The 21,970-nt window shown below is 36.4% G+C and overlaps 1 protein-coding gene across 7 annotated transcripts in view; it reads left to right on the top strand.

The window, feature by feature from the left end:
- Positions 1–21,970, top strand: part of LOC136864693 (SPRY domain-containing SOCS box protein 3) — a 261,046-nt gene that overhangs the window by 197,279 nt on the left and 41,797 nt on the right. For 3 of the 7 annotated variants that reach the window (XR_011017856.1, XM_068226384.1, XM_067142010.2), the window contains one exon: positions 14,441–14,524. The exons of the other annotated variants lie outside the window; for them this stretch is intronic. Coding sequence is in view for 2 of the 3 variants with exons in the window: in XM_068226384.1 (XP_068082485.1) it covers positions 14,441–14,524 (84 nt within the window). In the remaining variant the exon portion in view is untranslated. The remainder of the gene's footprint in view (positions 1–14,440; positions 14,525–21,970) is intronic. 7 annotated transcript variants of the gene reach the window in all.

Genomic DNA, 21,970 nt, shown 5'->3' with positions numbered 1-21,970 from the left:
ACTTGCTTGTTTCAAAAATAACAGAAGTGAAAGATAGAATGAATATAATTGCTTCTGGTCGTGTTGGTGAACTAGTTAGTAAGATTATTGAAGGGTTTAGTGAATCTTTAAAAAGTGAAGCAGCTCTTCTCTTCCAAAATGTTAGTGCCTGAGTTGTAAAGTAAATTGAAAAGCACATGTCCCCAAGTGATGCTAACATTTTATTTGGAATTTTGAATGATTTGTTTCATCCAACTAATGTAATTCAATCAAACTATACAAATGTTTCATCACTGAGTGAAGAAGTACAAAAACTGTCTGGCTTTAAAATGTTGAAGCAGTCTGATATTATTGCTGGGTACCTTGCCTTTAAAGATATTCTGCGAAAACAATTTGAAGAAAATCCTGGTCAACAAGTTGAAATAATTCAGTCACTGCTAGCATTAAAATTAATGCACCTGAAATTTGCAAATTCTGTTTTAAAGTCTATTTGGGTTCCCTGTTCATCCGTTGATGCAGAGCGATTTTTTTTCGAAGTACAGTTTGATTGTCAATGACTGGAGATGACTAATGAAAGAGAGCTCCATTGTAACGTGCTATGTTATCTTTTCACAAAGTAAGGAATGGGTAGAATGGCCCAATGTTACTGTAATGTAAGTGTTTATGTATTCATAATCGGGAATAAAATGAAATAATATTGGATGCTTACTAGTAATTTATACATCTACCATGCATATAAATAATTCAGAACCATAAGAATGAAACCTTTAATGATTAATTTTAGAATTTCATTAAAGCGACATTAAAGCGATACGGCAATATCTATTTCACGAAATAACGCGAAAATTAGTATCCTTCTCTTGAAATCGTTCAAAAATTAATGCGAAAAAATCATGCCTCTGCCTGTAGGTCAAACGGCATTCTGCATGCAATTTCCTGTTCCAAGTAATGAACTTCATTCCGGTTCCGTATTGACTTTAAACATCTAAGATAAAATTCTAAAAGAATTGAATTGTGTAAAGTCCACTTGTTCAATACAAATTTGCTGTTTGATAAATGATCTGTCTAAAAAGCTACATAGGACATGTTTTGACCTAGCCTAGAGGTCATCAGCTAAAATAACATAAAGAAGAAAGACATATACAAAAAGCAGTGATACATAAAAAACTTGATATGAAATACAGTCAACAAATGCAAAGGAAATCTGTATTTAAAATGTACATAGCTTCAATCTTAAAATACAATTAACAAATGCAATGGAAATCTGTGTTTAAAATGTACATAGCTTCAAACTTCGACGAATTTAGTTGTAAGTGTGGGTCCAATGGTATTTAATACAACTATTGGTTGGCTGGAGGAAATACTTAAAAATTGTGAAGACTGTTAAATGATGTTCTATTTGTCGTGCTTCTCGAAACGGAGTGAAGTTTTGAAAAATCCTGGAAATCCTGGTTATACTGTATTCTCCGTGAAGAAATATAACGGATTTTTGAAAACTGCACCCCGTTTCCAGAAGCATGACAAATAGAGCAACATTTCCTCCAGGCACACAATTTTTAAGTATTTTCTCCAGGCAACGTATAGTTGTATTAAGTACCATTGGACCCACACTTACAACTAAATTTGTCCAAGTTTGAAGCTTACATTTTAAACACAGGTTTCCATTGCATTTGTTAATTGTATTTTGAGATTGAAATGATTTACATTTTGAACATAGATTTCCTTTGCATTTGTTGATTGTATTTCATATCAAGTTTATGTATCACTGTTTTCTGTATATATCTTTCTTCATGTTATTTTAGCTATAGGCTAGGTCGAAACATGTCCTATGTAGCTTTTCAGACAGACCCTCTATCAAAATAGCAAACGTGTATTGAACAGGTGGACTTTATACAATTCAATTCTTTTAGAATTTTGTCTTAGATATTTCCTGTTCCTTCATACAGTAATATAGCAATACAATCTGCTTGGGCCCGATGATATTGTTATATATAGATTCGAATATATAAGGAAAAGTTTAAGTCTTGTACCAATTTTTTAGGTATATGTACCCTTTATTTAAAAAATCAGTACATTTCTACTGTGCATGTCTTTGAAGGTGTTCTAAATGATATTTCAGAAAGTTCCTTTATAAAAGCATATGACTCGTGCGGAGAGGGACCCAAAGTCGGAAATGGAAATTTTACAGTGGGGCTGAACAAAAATGTCTTAAAAATTGCATTTTTAGTTTTTACTTCTTGTGCTACTTATGTGTCTTCTTAATAAACTAAGTCACTCAGTAGTTCAAGTCCTCACCTCTTGATGTCATGAAAACTTTGTACAGTTGGTAAGAAAAATTAGTGAAAGCTGTAATTGTGTTTTTCTCAAAATACAGTTTTCTTAATAGCAACAGTCAATAATTAATATCTTTTTAAGTATTGCACCTAGAAGTATGAACTTTTTTAAAATGCTCAGTATCTTTGTCAATTTTAGAACCACAAAAATCTTAATGAAAAATCCGACTTTAGGTCCCTTACATTACATGTTATGATTCTCATTATGATAGCTGTATTGGAGTTCAGAATGTAAAAGTTTCAAACTGATTTATTAAAAACCACCATTCCAATAAATCTGTTTGAAACTTTTACATTTAGGTCTCTTTCCACGCAACAGGTCATGTATTGAAAGTCTTTGCCAGCTAGTTCCTTAGTTTTATACTCGTGTGGTTATCTCAATGCTTCTGCTAGATGAGAACCCAACTTGAGGTATTCTTTCTTATTTAAGGGTAGAAACATGACATTAAACTCTGTTACATGCATTTCTATTGTATTCATATTTCTCAGGGAAGGTAGGCTTAAATCTGCCTAATTTCGATGAAACTTCAATTTCTTTGCCTATTTTTACTCTAGAGACTCTGTCATGCAGAGAAATCTTGGAAATGCTGTATACTTCCAGTTAAACTTCATTTAGAGCAAGTTTTAGATTGTCTTCCACTTAGCAGTCCTATCTGTTTCACTGTTCTTCTGGATTTTGATTTTGGAACAATTCCTTTCAGATATTTGGCGGCAAATTTAAATTTTCCGAAGTTGTCTTCCCAAACTTCTAAAAATAAAATACCAAGACTTTTTTCTTTTCTTGCTCTGTAATATTGTGGATTGTCCGTGATTGCCACATGGGAACCCTATACAAAGCCTAATGTACTACCAGCGTCCTAACATACAATGATAATACAAATGACCTTTGATTTCTAGGACCCTTAAGACCAGTGGACAGTTCAGCCAAAAGGAGTTTTTATTGCTTTGTTCTTCCAAACCTTTGGCACACTATGCCCTACATTCCAACCTTCACTTTCTTTCCCTTGTTCCTAAACGTGTTTTTCACAAGTATGAGTGTTGCCACAATATAATATTATTTCTCTCAATAATAAGTGCTGTACTGTATTTTGCCATTTTCTGATCTGAAATACCATTCCTCTCTCAAAAGCTTTTAATATTTAAATATTTTAAATATTTTCCAGCAATCCCTTGCAATCATTTAACACAAGTTCAGTCTACATTAAGGCACTTGTTAAAATCAAAGACCGCTCAGATCCATGGGCGAACTGAAGAGATATGTGGTGTAAGTGATCATGAAGATATTTGAAAGTTTGAAAAGTCATTGTCATCATTAAACTTCCTTCAATGCAGCTGCTTCACATCTGTGCTGATTTGTGTTCAAGACCAGTGTGTGTCCTTTTCCATGATATTCGACTTAACTTTACTTTCTTTCGTTAATCTATAAATTGTGTGCCTTCTGTCACCACTCTCTTTACAAAACTTGCTAAAAGCAAACAACTGATAACACCAGGGTTCATTGCATTTTAATAATCCACTGTTCATAAAATTGTTGTTCTCTTGCTACTTTTAAATATTTTCCAGCAGTCCCTTGCAATCATTTAACACAAGTTCAGTCTACACTAAGGCACTTGTTAAAATCAAAGACCGCTCATATACACCACCGAATAACAGAAAGTGATGGAAAAAACTAGAAGGAAGAATTTTCTAGATGTGTTGCAGTTAAAATCAGATTAGGTCTATAGAGAAACTGAAGTGACGTGATCATGAAGGTATTTTATTTGTAGTTAAATACAAATGCGATGGAAAAGACTGTTGTAAAAGTAGAACTATTAAGCAGTACCATATGGATGATTAGGCATGAGGGAGTTTTTAAAATGTGATTGTGATCAGTGGAAAATGGTAAATAAAAATATAAACAGCCTCTGGAATGTGTTTAAAGCAATTGTTGACAAGTGTGAAAACAGGTAAGTAGTAAGTATGGTTCCATTGTACGGGAACCTCATCAGGATTAAGGATGGTAAGGAATGGTAAAGACCCACTATTTTATTACAAAGAAATAAGAGTTTAAGGAGGTACATGTGAGAAAGAAATGGTCAGGAATAGTTGTAGAAGTAAGGAGAGATTGAAAGGAATTGCAAAGAAATTCATTTAGCATTTTTTTTAAAAAATCAGCGAAGAATAACATGATGACAAGCATAATCGGCAGTCGTACAAATTTTAGTGAAAAGTGTAAGAGTATGTATAGATACTCAAAAGCAGAAACAGGTTCCAGGAAGGTCGTTAAAGGAATCATAAAAGATGAAGGGGAGTGTAAATGCGCGTATTTACAGAAGACAGAAGTATTTAGTCAGCAGTATGTAAAGATAGTTGAGCTAAAGGATAATGCCCAGGTAGGGGAGGTGACTAATACTAATGGAAGCACTGAAATTTATCTATAGTAGTAAAGATTTTAAGAAAAGGATATAAAATGTTGAAAGCTTGAAAAGTATCTGGAATTTATAAGATTTCTGGAGATTACTAAAGGCAAGAGGTTGGGATATGGTACCATATTTGAAGTACTTATTTGATTACTGCTGTATTTGTATGAAGGAGCTATAGCAAATGGATGGAGAGTTGCCTTAGTTGCCCCAGTGTACAAATGAAAAGGTGATAAACATGAAGCATATAATTACAGGCCAGTCAGCTTCATGTGTGATGCATGTAAGCTCTGGAGATGATTATCATAGATATGTTTGTAAAATTCCTAACTGGTTTGAGAGATGGCAGTTTGGGTTTTGAGAGAAGGCAGTTAGGGTTTAGGAAAGGTTATTCCATTGAGGCTCAGCTTGTAGGATTGCAGTAAAATATAGCAGATATTTTAGATTTAGGTCAAATTGACTGTCTCGCTCTTGAGCCATCCAAAGCTTTTGATAAGATAGATCATGGGAGACTACTGCCAAAAATGAGGGCTATTATATTAGACAAGAGTGTGGTTGAATGCATGGATGGCTGAATTTCTAGAAAATTTAACTCTGAGAATTGGATAAGGTGAAGCATTATATGACCCTGTAGTGTTTAAGAGGGGCGGGGGTTTCCACAAAGCAATATTATTAGATCATTACATTTTCTGCCCAACTCATTGGCTGAATGGTCAGCATACCGGCCTTAAGTTCAGAGGGTGCCGGGTTCTATTCCTGGCCGGGTCGGGGATTTTAACCTTCATTGGTTAATTCCAGTGGCCCGGGGGCTGGGTGTTTGTGTTGTCCCCAACATCCCTGCAACTCACACACAACACTATCCTACACATGGCAGATGCCACCCACTCTCATCGGAAGGTCTGCCTTACAAGGGCTGCACCCGGCCAGAAATAGCCACACGAAATTTAAAAAATGAATTACATTTTCTTACATATATACAAATTAAATGACTAAAGAACTGAAATCAAAGATGAGGCTCATTACAATTGTTATCTACGGTACTAAGGCAGAACCTGATATGTCAAAAAAAATTGAACTTTCAGTTTTAACGCTAGTAGGGTGCATTTTGTGACAGAGCATAATGGCAAAGTCCAGTGTGATGCTGGTGCCCATAGAATATGCCATTTCCAAAATAAAGATTCCGATATGTTCAGTACATAGATATTGAGGCAACAGTGTGTTTTGTTCTCTGAACTTTCTGAATAAATAAAAAAAAACATGTTCCTTCCTTTTATTACATTCACAAATATTTGCCACTTCAGTTTAGAGGTCATTAAAATACAATATGAAATTCAGCTATCTCACCAATGTTTAAAAGCGCCTCCTGAAAAATGAAGTTCTTCAACATATCTGGTTCTTAACAACAATTACAATCTGAAATTATTTATTGTCCACCTATTCAATACTATCCACCTTTAGGTGGTTACAGTTTCGTACAATTATATCTCTTTATGGGACATGTTTTGGTCACTTAATGAGCATCCTCAGCCTTAAACTTAATCTTAAAATGATGACCTTGAAAAATAGTAAACATATTAAAAAGTCAATTGTCAGTATTAAAATTACACCATAGTTTCTAAAACTAACTTACATTACATCTAAAAATGACAACACTAAACATTTCTTAAAAAGTTATAACTTGGGTGATAAAAATTATCACATTGTCAGTCCAAAGCCTTATGTCTGAAACTAATAATAGATCTTCATCTTATAGACAGTAGTATCTCCAACGTAAACTTCAATCATACGGAAACAAAACTGAATACAAAACTTATATGTCATAGTGTATCTCAGATATGTGTATTAAAATAGTGTAATCATGATGAATTGTGGATACACATAATTCGTACTGCCTTAAGACACAACAAACAGAACGCATAATATGTGCAGAAGCCAATAGTAGGACCCAATTGAAGTTGCTGTCAAACTTATTTTCAGTGTTGATAATAGGTTGTGTTACGTAGCTTACGAAGTATAAAGCTTCGTGCTTGACCTTCGATTTTGTCACACAGATTGTGGGATCTGTAATGAAAAAAAAACTTAAATGTTGTGGATTCGTGTGAGTTCTCCTAACTGACCAAATTTTAATAGGTACTTACTTGTTATTCAAGATTTTAGGTACATCCTACCGGTCCGGAGTTGTTAATGCCAGTATAGCTCATAGTATTATATCTATGTGGCAGAGGTTGTGGGGAACCTGGAGGGAGAGAGGAGGTAGGCGGACCGTTTTGCGAATGACGGGAGCATGCTTAACATTTGTTGGTTTCCTTTCCGACCTGATGTAACTGTATTTAATAATTCGGGTGTTAATTCATGTAATGGACTTCTGACTTACGTAACGTCATTGAGGTTTTGATTTTTATTATAATTCTGATCCAAAAATATGTACAGGCTTTCTAGTTCATTCAAAAGTTTACCTTTCCTCATACTCCTAATTATTGTCAAATCTTTTTCTACGGATGTAAAATGGTGTCCTGTCTCCCTCATGTGTACACTCATTGCCGAGTGTTTATTATGCTTTTCTGCGTTAAAGTGCTCCATATACCTTGTAAAAAAAGCTTCTCCCATTCTGCCCAATATATGAAAATCTGCATATTCAGCATGTTAATCTATAAACTCCTGATCCCGAGTAACGATGGTTTCCCTGATTAACTTTACCATGACCGGGTGAGTTAGCTGTGCGGTTAGGGGCGTGCAGCTGAGAGCTTGCATCCGGGAGATAGTGGGTTCGAATCCCACTGTTGGCAGCCCTGAAGATTGCTTTCCATGGTTTCCCATTTTTGCACCAGGCAAATGCTAGGACTGTACCTTAATTAAGGCCACGGCCACTTCCTTCCAAATCCTAGTCCTCCTAGCCCTTTCTTATCCCATCGTTGCCGTAAGACCTATCTGTACCAGGCGAGTTGGTCATGTGGTTAGAGGCGCGCGGCTGTGAGCTTGCATCCAGGAGATAGTGGGTTCGAATCCCATTGTTGGCAGCCATGAAGATGGTTTTCCATTTTTTCCTATTTTCACACCAGGCAAATGCTGGGGCTGTACCTTAATTAAGGCCACAGCCGCTTCCTTCCAACTCCTGGGCTTTTCCTACCATATCGTCGCCATAAGACTTATCTGTGTCGGTGTGACCTAAAGCCACTAGCAAAAAAAACCTATCTGTGTTGGTGCGATGTAAAGCCACTAGCAATAAAACTTAACCTTGATTAAAAAATATACTTTGGTTCGTATTAGTTGTTCTAAAGGCTATGTTCATATCATGCTTTTTGTATGTATTCGTAATTTGGTGGATTATCGGGTTATTATACGTAAATGTGGCTTTTTTTTTTTCTGGTGTCAGATTTGTAAACAACCTATTTCTGATTTTGTTAATTAGTCGGTTGACCATCTCAACTTTAAGTCCATTCAGTTTGGCTAGTTTCCTTGTGTAGTTTAATTCTGTCTTCAATTTACTAGGGAGAGTGGAATTCTCAAAGCTCTTTGAATCAAACTATGGAAAGATGCCTGTTTTTGTGAATTGGGGTGGGATGATGAATTGTTTATGGTTATTGCAGCCTGTGTAGGTTTCCTGTATATTTGAAATTCAAAAGTGTTACTTAATCTTGTAATTGTTTTGTCTAAAAAATTCAAAGACTTATTCGATTCATCTTCTTTAGTAAATTTCAAGTTGGGGTCAATCTTATTTAAACTTTCTAACATCTCATTACTATTAGTGATATTTTTATCAATGACAGCGAACATGTCATCTACATACCTTAACCATAAATCTATGCCTCTGATATTATCCTTTATCTTTGTGTGCTTGATCGTGTCCATGTATATGTCTGTCATAATGCCAGATATAGGGTCTCCCATTGCCTGTCCTCTTTGTTGGAAAATTTTACCGTAAAAAAAAAAAGTTATTCAATACGAATTCTAATATCTTCATGAATTCGTCCACCTCCACCCTGCTGAGGCCGCTGTGTTTGGAAATATTATTGTAAATGATTTTGACAGTTTCTTTTACGGGAATATTAGGGTTCATATTGACCACATCGAATCAGCACGTTACTTGATTGGATTTCAAGGCAAACTTATTTACCTCAAAAAAACAAGAGTTCTTCAATGATAATAATTACACAGTATTTACAAAAGACCCATTAATAAGAGTACAACGGAATTTAAAGTCTTCAATTAAGAAATCAACGTTTTTATTTAATGAACAGGACCAGCAGAAACTCATTAATATGAATCCAAACATACCATTAGCGGGGGCTTTACTAAGGTACATAAAAAAGATATCTCAATCTGCCCTGTTATTATTGTAATAGTCCAACTTATGAGGTATCTAAATACATCCACAATTTTCTATTTTTTAAAAATATTTAAAAAACTACTACGCTTTTAATAATAAACAATCTTTGAAGAACTCGATCAATTTTTGCGACATCCTAAATAAGTTTGCCTTGAAACTGAATCACGTAATGTGCTCGTTCGATGTGGTCAGTATGTAGCCTAATATTCCAATAAAAGAAACTGTCGAAATCATTTACAATAATATTTTCAAACACAGCGGCCTCTGCAGGGTGGAGGTGGACGAATTCATGAAGGTATTAGAATTCGTATTGAATAACTTTTTTCGTTTAATGGTAAAATTTTCCAACAAAGAGGACTGACAATGGGAGACCCTATATCTGGCATCATGACAGACATATACATGGACACGATCGAGCACACAAAGGATATCAGAGGCATAGATTTATGGTTAAGATATATAGATGACACGTTCGCTGTCATTGATAAAAAATATCACTAATAGTAATGAGATATTAGAAAGTTTAAATAAGATTGACCCCAACTTGAAATTTACTAAAGAAGATGAATCGAATAAGTCTTTGAATTTTTTAGACGTAACGGTTACAAGATTAAATAACACTTTCGAATTTCAAATATACAGGAAACCTACACAGGCTCCAATAACCATAAACAATTTGGCATTGCACCCCAGTTCACAAAGACAGGCATCTTTCCATAGTTTGATTCATAGAGCTTTGAGAATTCTGCTCTGCCGTAGTAAATTGAAGACAGAATTAAACTACGGAAGGAATCTAGCCAAATTGAATGGATTCAAAGTTGAGATGGTCAACTGACTAATTAACAAAATCAGAAATAGGTTGTGTACAAATATGCCACATTTACGTATAATAACCCAATGATCCACCAAATTATGAATACGTTCAAAAAACATGATATGAACATAGCCTTTAGAACAACTAATACGAACCAAAGTATATTTTTTAATCATGGTAAAGTTAATCAGGGAAATCATAGTTACTTGGGATCAGGAGTTTATAGATTAACATGCTGAGAATGTGGATTTTTGTATATTGGGAAGACTGGCAGAAGCTTGTTTACGAGGTATATGGAGCACTTGAACGCAGAAAAGCATAATAAATACTCGGCCATGAGTGTACACATAAGGGAGACAGGACACCATTTTACTTCCATAGAAAAAGATTTGACAATAATTAGTATGCGGAAAGGTAAACTTTTGAATGAATTAGAAAGCCTGTACTTATTTTTAGATCAAAATTATAAAAAAAATCAAAACCTCAATGACGTTACGGAAGTCAGAAGTCCATTACATGAATCAATAACACCCGAATTATTAAATACAGTTACATCAGGTCGGAACGGAAACTAACAGATGTGTAAGTTGTTGGGTACAAAGGTTTCCACCCCTCTTCCAAACGTTAAGCATGCTCCTGTCGCTTATAAAAATGCCCCTCCTATACCAGCGATGATGCAAAAGGGTCCGCCTACCTCCTCTCCCCCTCCAGGTTCCCCACCACCTCTGCCACATAGATATAATACTAGGAGCTGCACTGCCATTAACAACTCTGGACCGGTAGGACATACCTAACATCTTGAATATCAAGTAAGTACCTATTAAAATTTGGTAAGTTAGGAGAACTTGCATTAAGTTTTCTTTTTTCATTACAGATCCCACAATCCGTTTAACTTAGTCGAAGGTCAGGCATGAAGCTTTATACTTTGTAAGCTACGTAACACAACCTATTATCAACATTGAAAATAAGTTTGACAGCAACTTCAATTGGGTCCTACTTTTGGCCTCCGTACGTATTATGCGTTCTGTCTGTTGTGTCTTAAGGCAGTATGAATTATGTGTATCCACAATTCATCATGATTACACTCTATTTTAATACACATATCTGAGATACATTACGTCATATAAGTTTTGTATTCAGTTTCGTTGCCGTAAGATTGGAGTTTACCTTGGAGTTGTTTGAGATTATAAAAGCTTACTACTGTCTATAAGGTGAAGATCTATTATTAGTTCCAGACACGAGGCTTTGGATTGACAGTGTGATAATTTTAATCACTCAAGTTATCATGTTTTAAGAAATGTTTAGTGTTGTCGTTTTTAGATGTAATGTAAGTTAGTTTTAGAGACTATGGTGTAATTTTAATCCTGACAATTGACTTTTTAATATGTTTACTATTTTTCAAGGTCATCATTTTAAGATTAAGTTTAAGGCTGAGGATGCTCATTAAGTGAGCGAAACATGTCCCATAAAGAGATATAATTATATGAAACTGTAACCACCTAAAGGTGGATAGTATTGAATAGGTGGACAATATATAATTTTATATTATAATTGCTGTTAATAACAGTATTCAATAGGGATTTTCCATGAAGATAATGACCTGTAATATCTGGTTCTGCTGTAGTACAACAGATATGATACTGTGTAGTGTAGTAAATAAGTTACAGAATTGTGAGTGAATGCAAAAAGCCCTAAACAATGTTGGGGTAGACAGCAAACAATCGTGGGAGGGTGAAGGGTATGAAAAGTCAGTTTGTAAGTTTCACCAAGGAGGAAAAACCTTTCAGTAATTACTGTGTTGATGAGATGAAAGTGCATCATGGGGATCACAGTAAATACCTAGGTGTTAATATAAGGAAAGATCTTCACCTCGGTAATTGAATTAGCAAGGTTGTAAATACTGTAAACGTTAACTCTAATGTTATTGGCTTTACGTTCCACTAACTACATTTTACCGTTTTCAAAGATGCCGAGGTGCCAAGATTTAGTCCTGCAGGAGTTCTTTTATGTGCCAATAAATCTACCAACATGAGGCTAACATATCTGAGCCCCTTCATATGCCACCGGACTGAGGGTTACAGATCTCTTCATACGGTTAAGAAGATATTTAGGCGTTGTATTAAGGATGTAAAGGAGAGGGAGTGCAAGTCTGTAGTAAGATCCCAGTTTAAGTACGGTTCCATTGTATGGAGACCTTACCAGGATTACCTTACTTGATTCGAGGATTGGAAAAGATCCAAAGGAAAGTAACACAGTTTGTTCTGGGCAATTTCTGACAAAGGCGTAGTATTAGGAAATATTGCAAACTTAGGGCTTGGAGGATTTAGGAGTAAGGAGTCAAACTGCTCGACTAAGTGGTATGTAATACCAATATAAATGGTCCGTTATTGGACATAATAAATTTTCCAGCTAACTCTTCCTGGCTGCCAGCGTTTCGCCCTCGTGTGCTAGGTTGGGCTCATCAGTTGGTACCTAGCACACCCACCAAGACTGGCTAGTGCATACCATGGAGGCCACTGCGTATGCTACTTGGAGCAGTGCCAGTGCACTATGAGAGACCTTGTCTCTCCACCAAAAATTGATGCCTGCTTGGCTGTCAAATGATATAGATTTTGATTCCCATAGGGAATCTGAAATATTTGTCCCGAATGAGTAAATTTGTAATACCAATATAAATAGTCCGTTAATGGACATTATAAATTTTCCAGCTAACTCATTCCTGGACCATTTATGTTGGTATTACAAATTTACTCATTCGGGACAAATATTTCAGATTCCCTATGGGAATCAAAATCAATATCATAAGTGGTATGTTTCCAACTGTCAGTGGAGAGATTGCGCAGAATGACATTAGTAGACGAATAAGTTTGATTGAAGTTTTTAAAAGTAGGAAAGGTCATAACATGAAAATAAAGTTACAATTTGAGAGAACAGATTGGGACAAGTATTAGTTTATAGGAAGAGGAATTGGAATAATATATCGAGGGAAATGTTCGATAGATTTTCTAACTTTTTTAAAATCGGTTAATAAAAGGCTAGGTAAACAATAGATACAGAATCTGCCACCTGGGCAACAGTCCTGAATGCAGAACAGTGGTCAATGACTGGTTGCAAAGTTATCACTCTACTGAAACACTTCCCAAGAGAGCTCTCAGGCTTGGCTCTCTCCACAGTGGTGTGGTACACAATAACTTGGTACAGCTGGGTCTTTCATTTTTGGATGAAACCAATATAAACAAACAAAACATCACTCACCTGGACTGAAAAATGTCGTAACCTCATGACATGCCATGTTTGCTGTCAGTGAAGCCAGCATGCACTTCTTTCGCTACGTGTAATTTTTGTGGTAGGTAGTCTTCAGAGATTTCTCCTTATCTATGTGATTTCCTATGTTTTGAAAGTACAGCTGTTGATATATTTTAGAAGGTTCAAACAGCTTTTGGTCTTCAGTTCCATGGAGAGAGAGAGAGATTTGTTTTTCCTGTGGGGTCTAGGGTAATTTGTATAATTAAAGCTATTTTGACCTGGAATTTAAAAAAAAAACTTGTATTTTATTGGATCCCATATTTGCCTGGAGTAGAACTCGGAAACCCAGTTGTTGGAGGCGGTAACCACACTCAGTATATCCCTCGTTAACATCACAATTTGAATGTAAGCTTCTCATTTCTGTTTAGACATGCTGTTTGACACACTTGGCTATGAAGGAGAGTTTTGTTTTTGGATTTGCAACTACACCAATGCAATTTACAGCTAGAGTATTGGAAATTATTACTGATGAATTGTCAAATTCAAGTAATTTCAATTTCTTTACATTACATTTTGAGTAAATTATTTATGTTAATAATTCCTGAATAGGAAAAAAAAATAGACCATAGGTACCTTTAGGGAAGGGGGAAGGGTACGTTCACACCCCCTTCTGAGTATTCAGCATAATCAGGGTGATCACTAAATGCTAAGATAGTTTTGTGCAAATCTGTCTACTAAGATAATTACCAAATTTTTGTTTTTCTTCCTTTCCTTTCTATGTACCCTCTGGTGGACTGAGGGGGAATATTATTTTGTATTACAGCTAATGTCCAGGGGAAAAAATCTGTCAGAAAGAGGTATGTCCTTGTCTTCCTTAAATGAAATGCCCTGAATTATACTTAGTAATGCTCATTACTTACTTTCTCCTCTGCTTTTTCTCAGGAAGTTTTATTTTGGCTTATAAAGCAGCAATTACATTTTCTTTGCACTGATTAAAGAGATTGACAAACACTGTTTGTTACTTTTTCCAAAATTATTGTACCATTTAGTACGAAGTCAAACATATTTCTGAACATATTTTTCAGGAACAGAGAACTATTTGGTAATGTGTTAGCTTTGTGTCGGTAGATTTACTGCGGGACTAAATTCCGGTACCTCGGCATCTCCAAAAACCTTAAAAGTAGTTAGTGTGACATAAGACCAATAACATTCTTACTATTTAGCAAATAATATCAGTCCTCCTACAACATGTTATTGGGAGAGGAAATGTTTCTGAAATTGATTATACCAGATTATAGATTTTATCCCTTTTACCCTGATGGGGATTTTGTTCTGATTGCAGAGAACACTGACTGCCATGCCATCAGGACGGAAATAAATGGTAGGCAAGACAAAATTACTCAGCAGTTAGCTTCTACAATTAAAGGTAAGGGAGCTGGTTCTGGGTTTCTTGAAAAAGTAGTTCTAAGAAATTCACTAACATTCAGGAGAGCAAATAATTCAATACCTATATGCCGAATGTCTTGAGATTCATAGCGTCCAGTTTGACCTCTCATTACTGTGTAAAAAATTGTATAATGCGGATATGTGTTATTGCATTTAATCCTTATCATAGAGATTTAATTACCAATATGGGCAATAAATGAGAAATAGATTTACAGCCTCATTTTGACTAAATTACTATCGATCTACAGTTGCACAAGAAATTCCGACGTACAGTATTCCTCTCTGATCAGCGCTTACAAATTCCTTGTTCATACATTCTGTACTGAATTACTGAATTTGCTGCCGCAGCTCTGAATGAGTATTTCTTGCCTAGTTCTGTGATGCTACTTCATACTGGCCTTCAACCCCTATTTGATAAAGTATGATTCAAGGTGCAATGAGGAATGGTTTACTGAGGTACAGTACTCTTAAGTGAAATAGCAAGAATTTCTTCACAACTGATCCATGCATCATTTCTCCTTATTCTCCTTGTGGTTTCTTGATGCCCAATTATGCTATATAATATAAATTGTTATAATAAAGCACTGTATCACCTAAAAATTGAATTACCTTGTATTGGTGGTGACCATTGTTTTAAGAAGTACAAGTGGGCAGCCATCATTAAAATTAGCTCGTAGATAATTCATTCTATTAAAGGTTGTCTTTCAGTCACATTCACTGTCAGTCAATCAACCAGTCACCATTGATGTACAGTTACGGCAGTCACCCAGGCACCAGATTCTGTATCTGTTGTTTACCTAGTCTTTTCTTAAATAATTGCGAAGAATTAGGTAATTTGTTGAACATCTCCCTTGGTAAATTATTCCAATCCCTAAGTCATCTTCCTATAAAAAAATATTTGCCCCAATTTGTCCTCTTGAATTCCAACTTTCACCTTCATATTTATCTTTCCTACTTTTAAAAACACCACTCAAACTTATTCGTCTGCTAATGTCATTCCACGTCATCTCTCCACTGACAGTTCAGAACATACCACATAGAATGTGGATTAAATCTACATGAATTTATATAGACTTATCAGGTACGCGTTACACCCTTTTTTGGGTATCTTCAGCCTGTAGTCAACTTAAAGGTCAAGGTCCAGGACCTTATTTAACAGTGTATAGTATGAAATATGGACGTTAATGTTACACAGTAATAACTTAATCCTGACAAAACCAATTTGGAATGTGTTGTCAATCACAAATGGAGACTTAAAACCGATTGTTTTATGTAGGCTGAAGTAAATGATAGATGTGGGTCAAATGAGCCCCCGGGTGAATATATTCTTTTCCTAAGACCATTGTCATCCTAATTATCCTCAAGTTGGATGAAGAAGATCCATTTTAGTTTTGGATATGTTTTAAAATTAGATAGAATAGGACTGACAAGTTTTAATTGTGTTAAAATACCACTAATTTATGTCACTTACATTTATGTGTTATTCACATTTTAAAAAATATTACTGTATTTACTCACATATTAGACCCCTTCTTTTTCCCACTTTTAGAGCCAAAAATAGTAAAGGGGGATCCAATAAGCAATAACCTCAAAATTTTGTACAGTGAACACATGACTTCTAGGCTATAAAGAACTATATATTGTGCGTGTAAACATTCTATACTATTATTTAACAATTAAGTTTAAGTTATACTGGCTGTTTTCGTCCAGAAGGCAGTATTTCTAAACGTAAAAAGACAATAAAGGGTGAACACAACTTTTAGGCCTACGGTACATCTAAAAGTCCGTTTTAGTTACTCATATCACGTCATTCGTTACATCTCATTAATTCCTCCAGTGAGGCTGACATCAGGAAGGGCATACGGCGTAAAAACTCGCTACGAAGATTCATCTCACTTCATACTCGACCCCGTAGAAAAAAGGGATAAGGGTATCGTGTTATCATATAATTAAATATTGATACAAAAGAACTTAGTGGCCAGTCATTTGTCTCTGTCAGTTCAGCAGTAGGCCTACAGCACTGCTTTCATTTGAATATTATCGCCTTGCGCAGTCAACTTCCCTGCGTGTCGGCATTTCAAGTGACATCATCTTCACTGCCATCTCGTCGTTCATGTCAGTCATGCTTCATTTCATTCTTTTTGAGCCATGCACTGCAATCAAGAGCATATGAGGTCCCGTGTTTTTGAACCTTTTAAAAATAATTTCGTTCCCGACTATAGAGTCTAAACCGTGTGAATCTATTCCCAAATGGTTTCTGGAGATGGTCTCTGATATTCCCAGTTGGTGTATATGTAGCAGAAGCCACTCCTTCCGAATAAAGCCATGCTGTAGAAGGCATGCCAAACCATCAGCTGATAACTAGTGTATGTTACGAGTTGTACTTCCGAATGTAATACGTAGTAACTGGAAAGATTATTTTGGTAACTGCGGCTGTTGAAACACAGGCCCTTATTTTAAAGTACCCTTCATGCTTGTTCTCTACATTTATCACATCAGGATTTACGTAAACAGCTGTCCATGAGATATGACAGACCACATTGTTTAGGTTAGGTATATTATCGCCCTGATAGTGTCAAAAGTTCCTCAACGGAAAGAATAAAAATAAATAATAGGAAAATATACCGCATTTATGGATATCTACAGGTGTGGCGGTAATACGTTTTATTATCATGATGTTTAATTTTGTACGTTTGTTGCCTCTTTTTTTATTAACGCATACCCTAGTATGTTTTGTTTGGCATCTCCGAAAATCGTTTAAAGTAGGCCTACGTGGGGACATAAAATTATTATTATTATTATTATTATTATTATTATTATTATTATTATTATTATTATTATTATTATTATTATTATTATTTGTTAGGTACGTTGGCGAGTAAAACAATCTTTTTAATTGGATAGCTTTCATCACATTTTAAACTTACTTATCTCCAAATATAGGTATACCTATATTGACCCGAGTTACGAGATAACAAATGACCACTTTGTTAATGGTCTCGCCTGGTGTATAAATAGCAACAACCGCGAATATTTCTCAACTAAAGTAAACTCGTTCCTCATCCCGAGGTGGTACAGCTCTTTTTAGACACACCCCCAGTTGAGGGGAGTTACATGTACCGTTTTTACCGCATATCAACCTTCCTGCCATTCGTAAATGTCTGGCAGTATGGTACCGGGAATCGAAGTCAGACTCCCGAGAACAGCAACTAATTGTGCTAACCATTACGCTGGCGGATTATTATTAACTACAAAACACAGACATATAGCATGACTGATGCATACTTGCAATGCGCGGGTCGAACACGAAGCTAGGCCTATTCACCTACAGTACGTGTGCGACATCATCAGAGCTGTAGTAGACCTAACTACGAAACACAGATGTAGGTACCACATGGATTCGACGCGTTTTCATTGCGTAGGTCATACGGGCGAAACTATTCACAAATTTGTGTGATGTCGTCAGAGCTGCAATAAGACTTGTACCCGCTTCGAAGCGGAATCATTTTCTTCTCTGACGAATTACGTTGGGGGGTCTTATATGCGAGATTTGTTTTTTTTTTTTTTTTTTTTTTTTCATCTCCAAAAGCCAGGGGGGGGGGGTCTAATACACGAGTAAATACGGTATTGTGGAATGTTAATTTTAAGAGGTTATTACTGTGTAACATTACCGTCCATATTTCAACTATATATGATTAAATAAGGTCCCGGACCTTGACCTTAAGGTTGACTATAGGCTGAAGATGCCCAGAAAAGGGTGAAACATGTACCTGATAAGTATATATAAATTCATGTAGATTTAATCCACATTAAACCTGGTATGTATTGAATAGGTGGTTTTATTAAATTATTTTTAAGATAATTTTGCCTAACGTCATTTTGAACGCGGAACAATTATGAGAGTTGTTACTTGTAACATACCACATAGTCGAGCAGCTCATCTCCTTTTTCCCAAGTCTTCCCAGCCCAAACTTTGCAACATTTTTGTAATGCTACTCTTTTGTCAGAAATCACCCAGAACAAAACAAGCTGCCTTTCTTTGGATTTTTTCCAGTTCTTGAATCAAGTAATCCTAGCGAGGGTCCCATACACTGGAACCATATCTAGTTAGGTTTCTTACCGATACTCATATGCCCTCTCACATAAATATGATTGCAGAGAAATTGGAAATTTATTGAACATCTCCCTTGGTAAGTTATTCCAATCCCTCCCTTTCTATAAACGAATATTTGCCCCAATTTGTCCTCTTGAATTCCAGCTTTTATCTTCATATTGTGATCTTTCCTACCTTCAAAATATCCACTGAAATTTATCCATCTGTTAATGTCGTTCCATACAGTCTCTCCACTGACAGCTCAGAAAATCCAGCTTAGTGAGCAACTCGTCTTCTTACTCCCAACTCTTCCAATCCCAAAGTTCGCAACATTTTTGTAACACCACTATTTTGTCTTAAATCATCCATAACAAATCGTGCTGCTTTCCTTTGTATCTTTTCCAGTTCTCATATAAGCTAATCCTAGTGTGGGTGCCATATACTAGAACCATACTCTAATTTGGAGTCTTACCAGAAACTTATACCCCCTCTCCCTTACATCTTTAAAACAACTTGTTCATACTTAATCATATGAAGAGATATGTAACCTTCATTTACAACCTCATTAATGTGTTAACCCTACGAAAATATTTCCTTATATTAACACCTAATACCCCTTGTGGGTGGGGGGCGCAGACGAAGACTACACCCACGGTATCCCCTGCCTTTGATAAGAGGCGACTAAAAGCTTCGACCAAGGGGTGATTACATTAGAACCATGAGACTACTTGTGATTAGTACCATTATGTCCGGAACACCATGGGTTGATGTTACTTGCGACTAGTACCACCTTGCGAGGAAAACCATAGGTCTTTGTTATATAGGAGCAGTACCATTGTGCAAGGAACCCTACGGGTCTGGGCATTGCTTGTGTTAAGTGTCATCGTGTGTATTCCACCGGTCGGTTCCACTGTATTCAGAATGGGTCTGCATTACGTATGAGTAGTACCACTTTATGAGAAGCATCATAAGTCTGTGTTGCCTACAATTAGTATTACTATGCGAGAAACACCACGGGTTTGGCTGGCGCCTGTGATTAGTACCACTATGTGAGGGAAAACCATGGGTATGCATTGCCTGAGAGTAGTACCATTATGTGGGGAACACCATGTGTTTGTGTTTCCTGTGGGCGTTACCATAATGTGTTAAACACCGTGGCTCTACATTGCCTATGATTAGTACCACTATGTGAGCAACTCCATCAGTATACGTGGCCTGTGATTATTTCTACCGCATGAGGAACACCACGGGAATATCGGCGGCCATGATTAGTCCCACTTTGTGAGGAACACCATGTGTTTGCGTTGCTTGTGAGTAGCATCCTTATGTGTGAAACACAATGGGTTTTTGTTACCTGTGAGTGGTGCCATTGTGTGTGACATACCATGAGTCTACATTACCTGTCATTAGTTCCACCCTGCAAGAAACACCATGCATCTACGTTTCCTGTGGTTAGTACCACTATAGGAGGGCCACCATGGTTCTGCTTTACCAGTGATAAGTACCATTATGAGGGATCGGTGACCTGGATTTTGGACCTCTTTAGATAATACGTATCATCCCAGTAATTTAAGTCATTGCTAATTGGATCCATTGATTGTTTTTGTTTCACAATAATTTTTTCATCATTCATTTTAGATTCTAGTCAGTGGATACATTTTGAAGTTTTAATTTTAATTTTGTTCACCTTGTACCATTAGAGGCTGATGAGCTAGCTGTTAGGCCCCTTTAAACAGCAAACATCATCATAATCATCATCACCCAAGTATTTACAGTGATCCCATGAGGTACTTTCACCTCATAAACACGGTATATAATACTGAGAGGACCTCTCTTCTTTGTGACGTGTGGGTGACGTAGGTATTGTGTTGCAGTCGGGAGGTAGCAGGTTTGAACCCAACCGTTGGCAGCCCTGAAGATAGTTCTCCACATTTTCCCATTTTTACACCCGGCAAATCCTGGGACTGTAGCTCAATTAAGGCCACGGTCCCTTCCTTCCTCCTCCTAGCCCTTTCCTCCCATTGTCACCATGAGGCCTGTCTGTGTCAGTACGACGTAATGCAAATAGTAAAAAGAAAATCTTCTTTGTAGAATTTAAAACCTGACTTCACCCTGTTTACTATCATACCATTGTCTGATGTCCATCTCACAACATTGTTGAGGTCTTTTTGCAGTGAGTGAAAATGTCAGAGGAAGGAAATACTGTATACTAAACAAATATCTCTGCCGGGCTGAGTGGCTCAGACGGTTGAAGCGCTGGCCTTCTGACCCCAACTTGGCAGGTTCGATCCTGGCTCAGTCCGGTGGTATTTGAAGGTGCTCAAATACGTCAGCCTCGTGTCGGTAGATTTACTGGCACGTAAAAGAACTCCTTTGGGACTAAATTCCGGCACCTCGGTGTCTCCGAAGACCGAAAAAGTAGTTAGTGGGACGTAAAGCAAATAGCATTATTATTATTATTACAAATATCTCACGCCAATAAAGCTATGTAGCTAATAACAGATAAAATAACTACACTAAAATTATTCTTCTTAGGTGTGTCCTAATTAAAAAATAGTTTGCTATTTGCTTTATGGCGACAATGGGACAAGAAAGGCCTAGGAGTGGGAAGGAAACAGCCATGGCCTTAATTAAGGTACAGCCCCAGCATTTGCCTGGTGTGAAAATGGGGAAACCATGGAAAACCATCTTCAGGGCTGCCGACAGTGGGGTTCGAACCCATTATCTCCCGGATGCAAGCTCACAGCTGCGCGACCCTAACCACACGGCCAACTCGCCCGGTAATTGAAAAAAGAAAGTCGCACTGAAACTATAGAAATGTAGTACACTAAATACATAGATACTTAGACAGATTATTATTGTTATTTGGTATTACTACACGCAAAATAGAAATGTTGAAATATCGAAAGGACTACACAAGGATAACGCAACAAAATTAAATACATACACACATTGTTATTTTATTCTAATAGAAATGAAAACTGCCATTAAGCTGAAATACCTATATATATCAGGCAAGATACTATCTAATAAAATAAGTGCACTACAATTCCTAACTTGCCCTTACAAGAAAAATCATTCATATCAACTTGTGCTTCAGCTGGAAAAATTACCAAACTGGTAATTCCAGTTTTTGACTTCATCCAGCAGCAGGTGCTTACCCTCACTGTAAAATTACCTTCTTTTTTTAATTTATGCTGTGAAAATTTCAGACTGCATATTTATTTCTAGGATATCATAATTGTGTGTGGCTGTCTGCTAATGGAAAGGATTGGAAATGCTTCAGGAGAGAAAATTAGATCAAAATGCATGGATTGTAACCAGGGAAAAGTT

The sequence above is a fragment of the Anabrus simplex genome, chromosome 2, assembly GCF_040414725.1.
Source record: "Anabrus simplex isolate iqAnaSimp1 chromosome 2, ASM4041472v1, whole genome shotgun sequence".
Lineage (NCBI taxonomy): Eukaryota > Metazoa > Arthropoda > Insecta > Orthoptera > Tettigoniidae > Anabrus > Anabrus simplex.
Note: the sequence above shows the minus strand (reverse complement) of the source record. Positions and strands in the feature narration are given on the sequence as shown.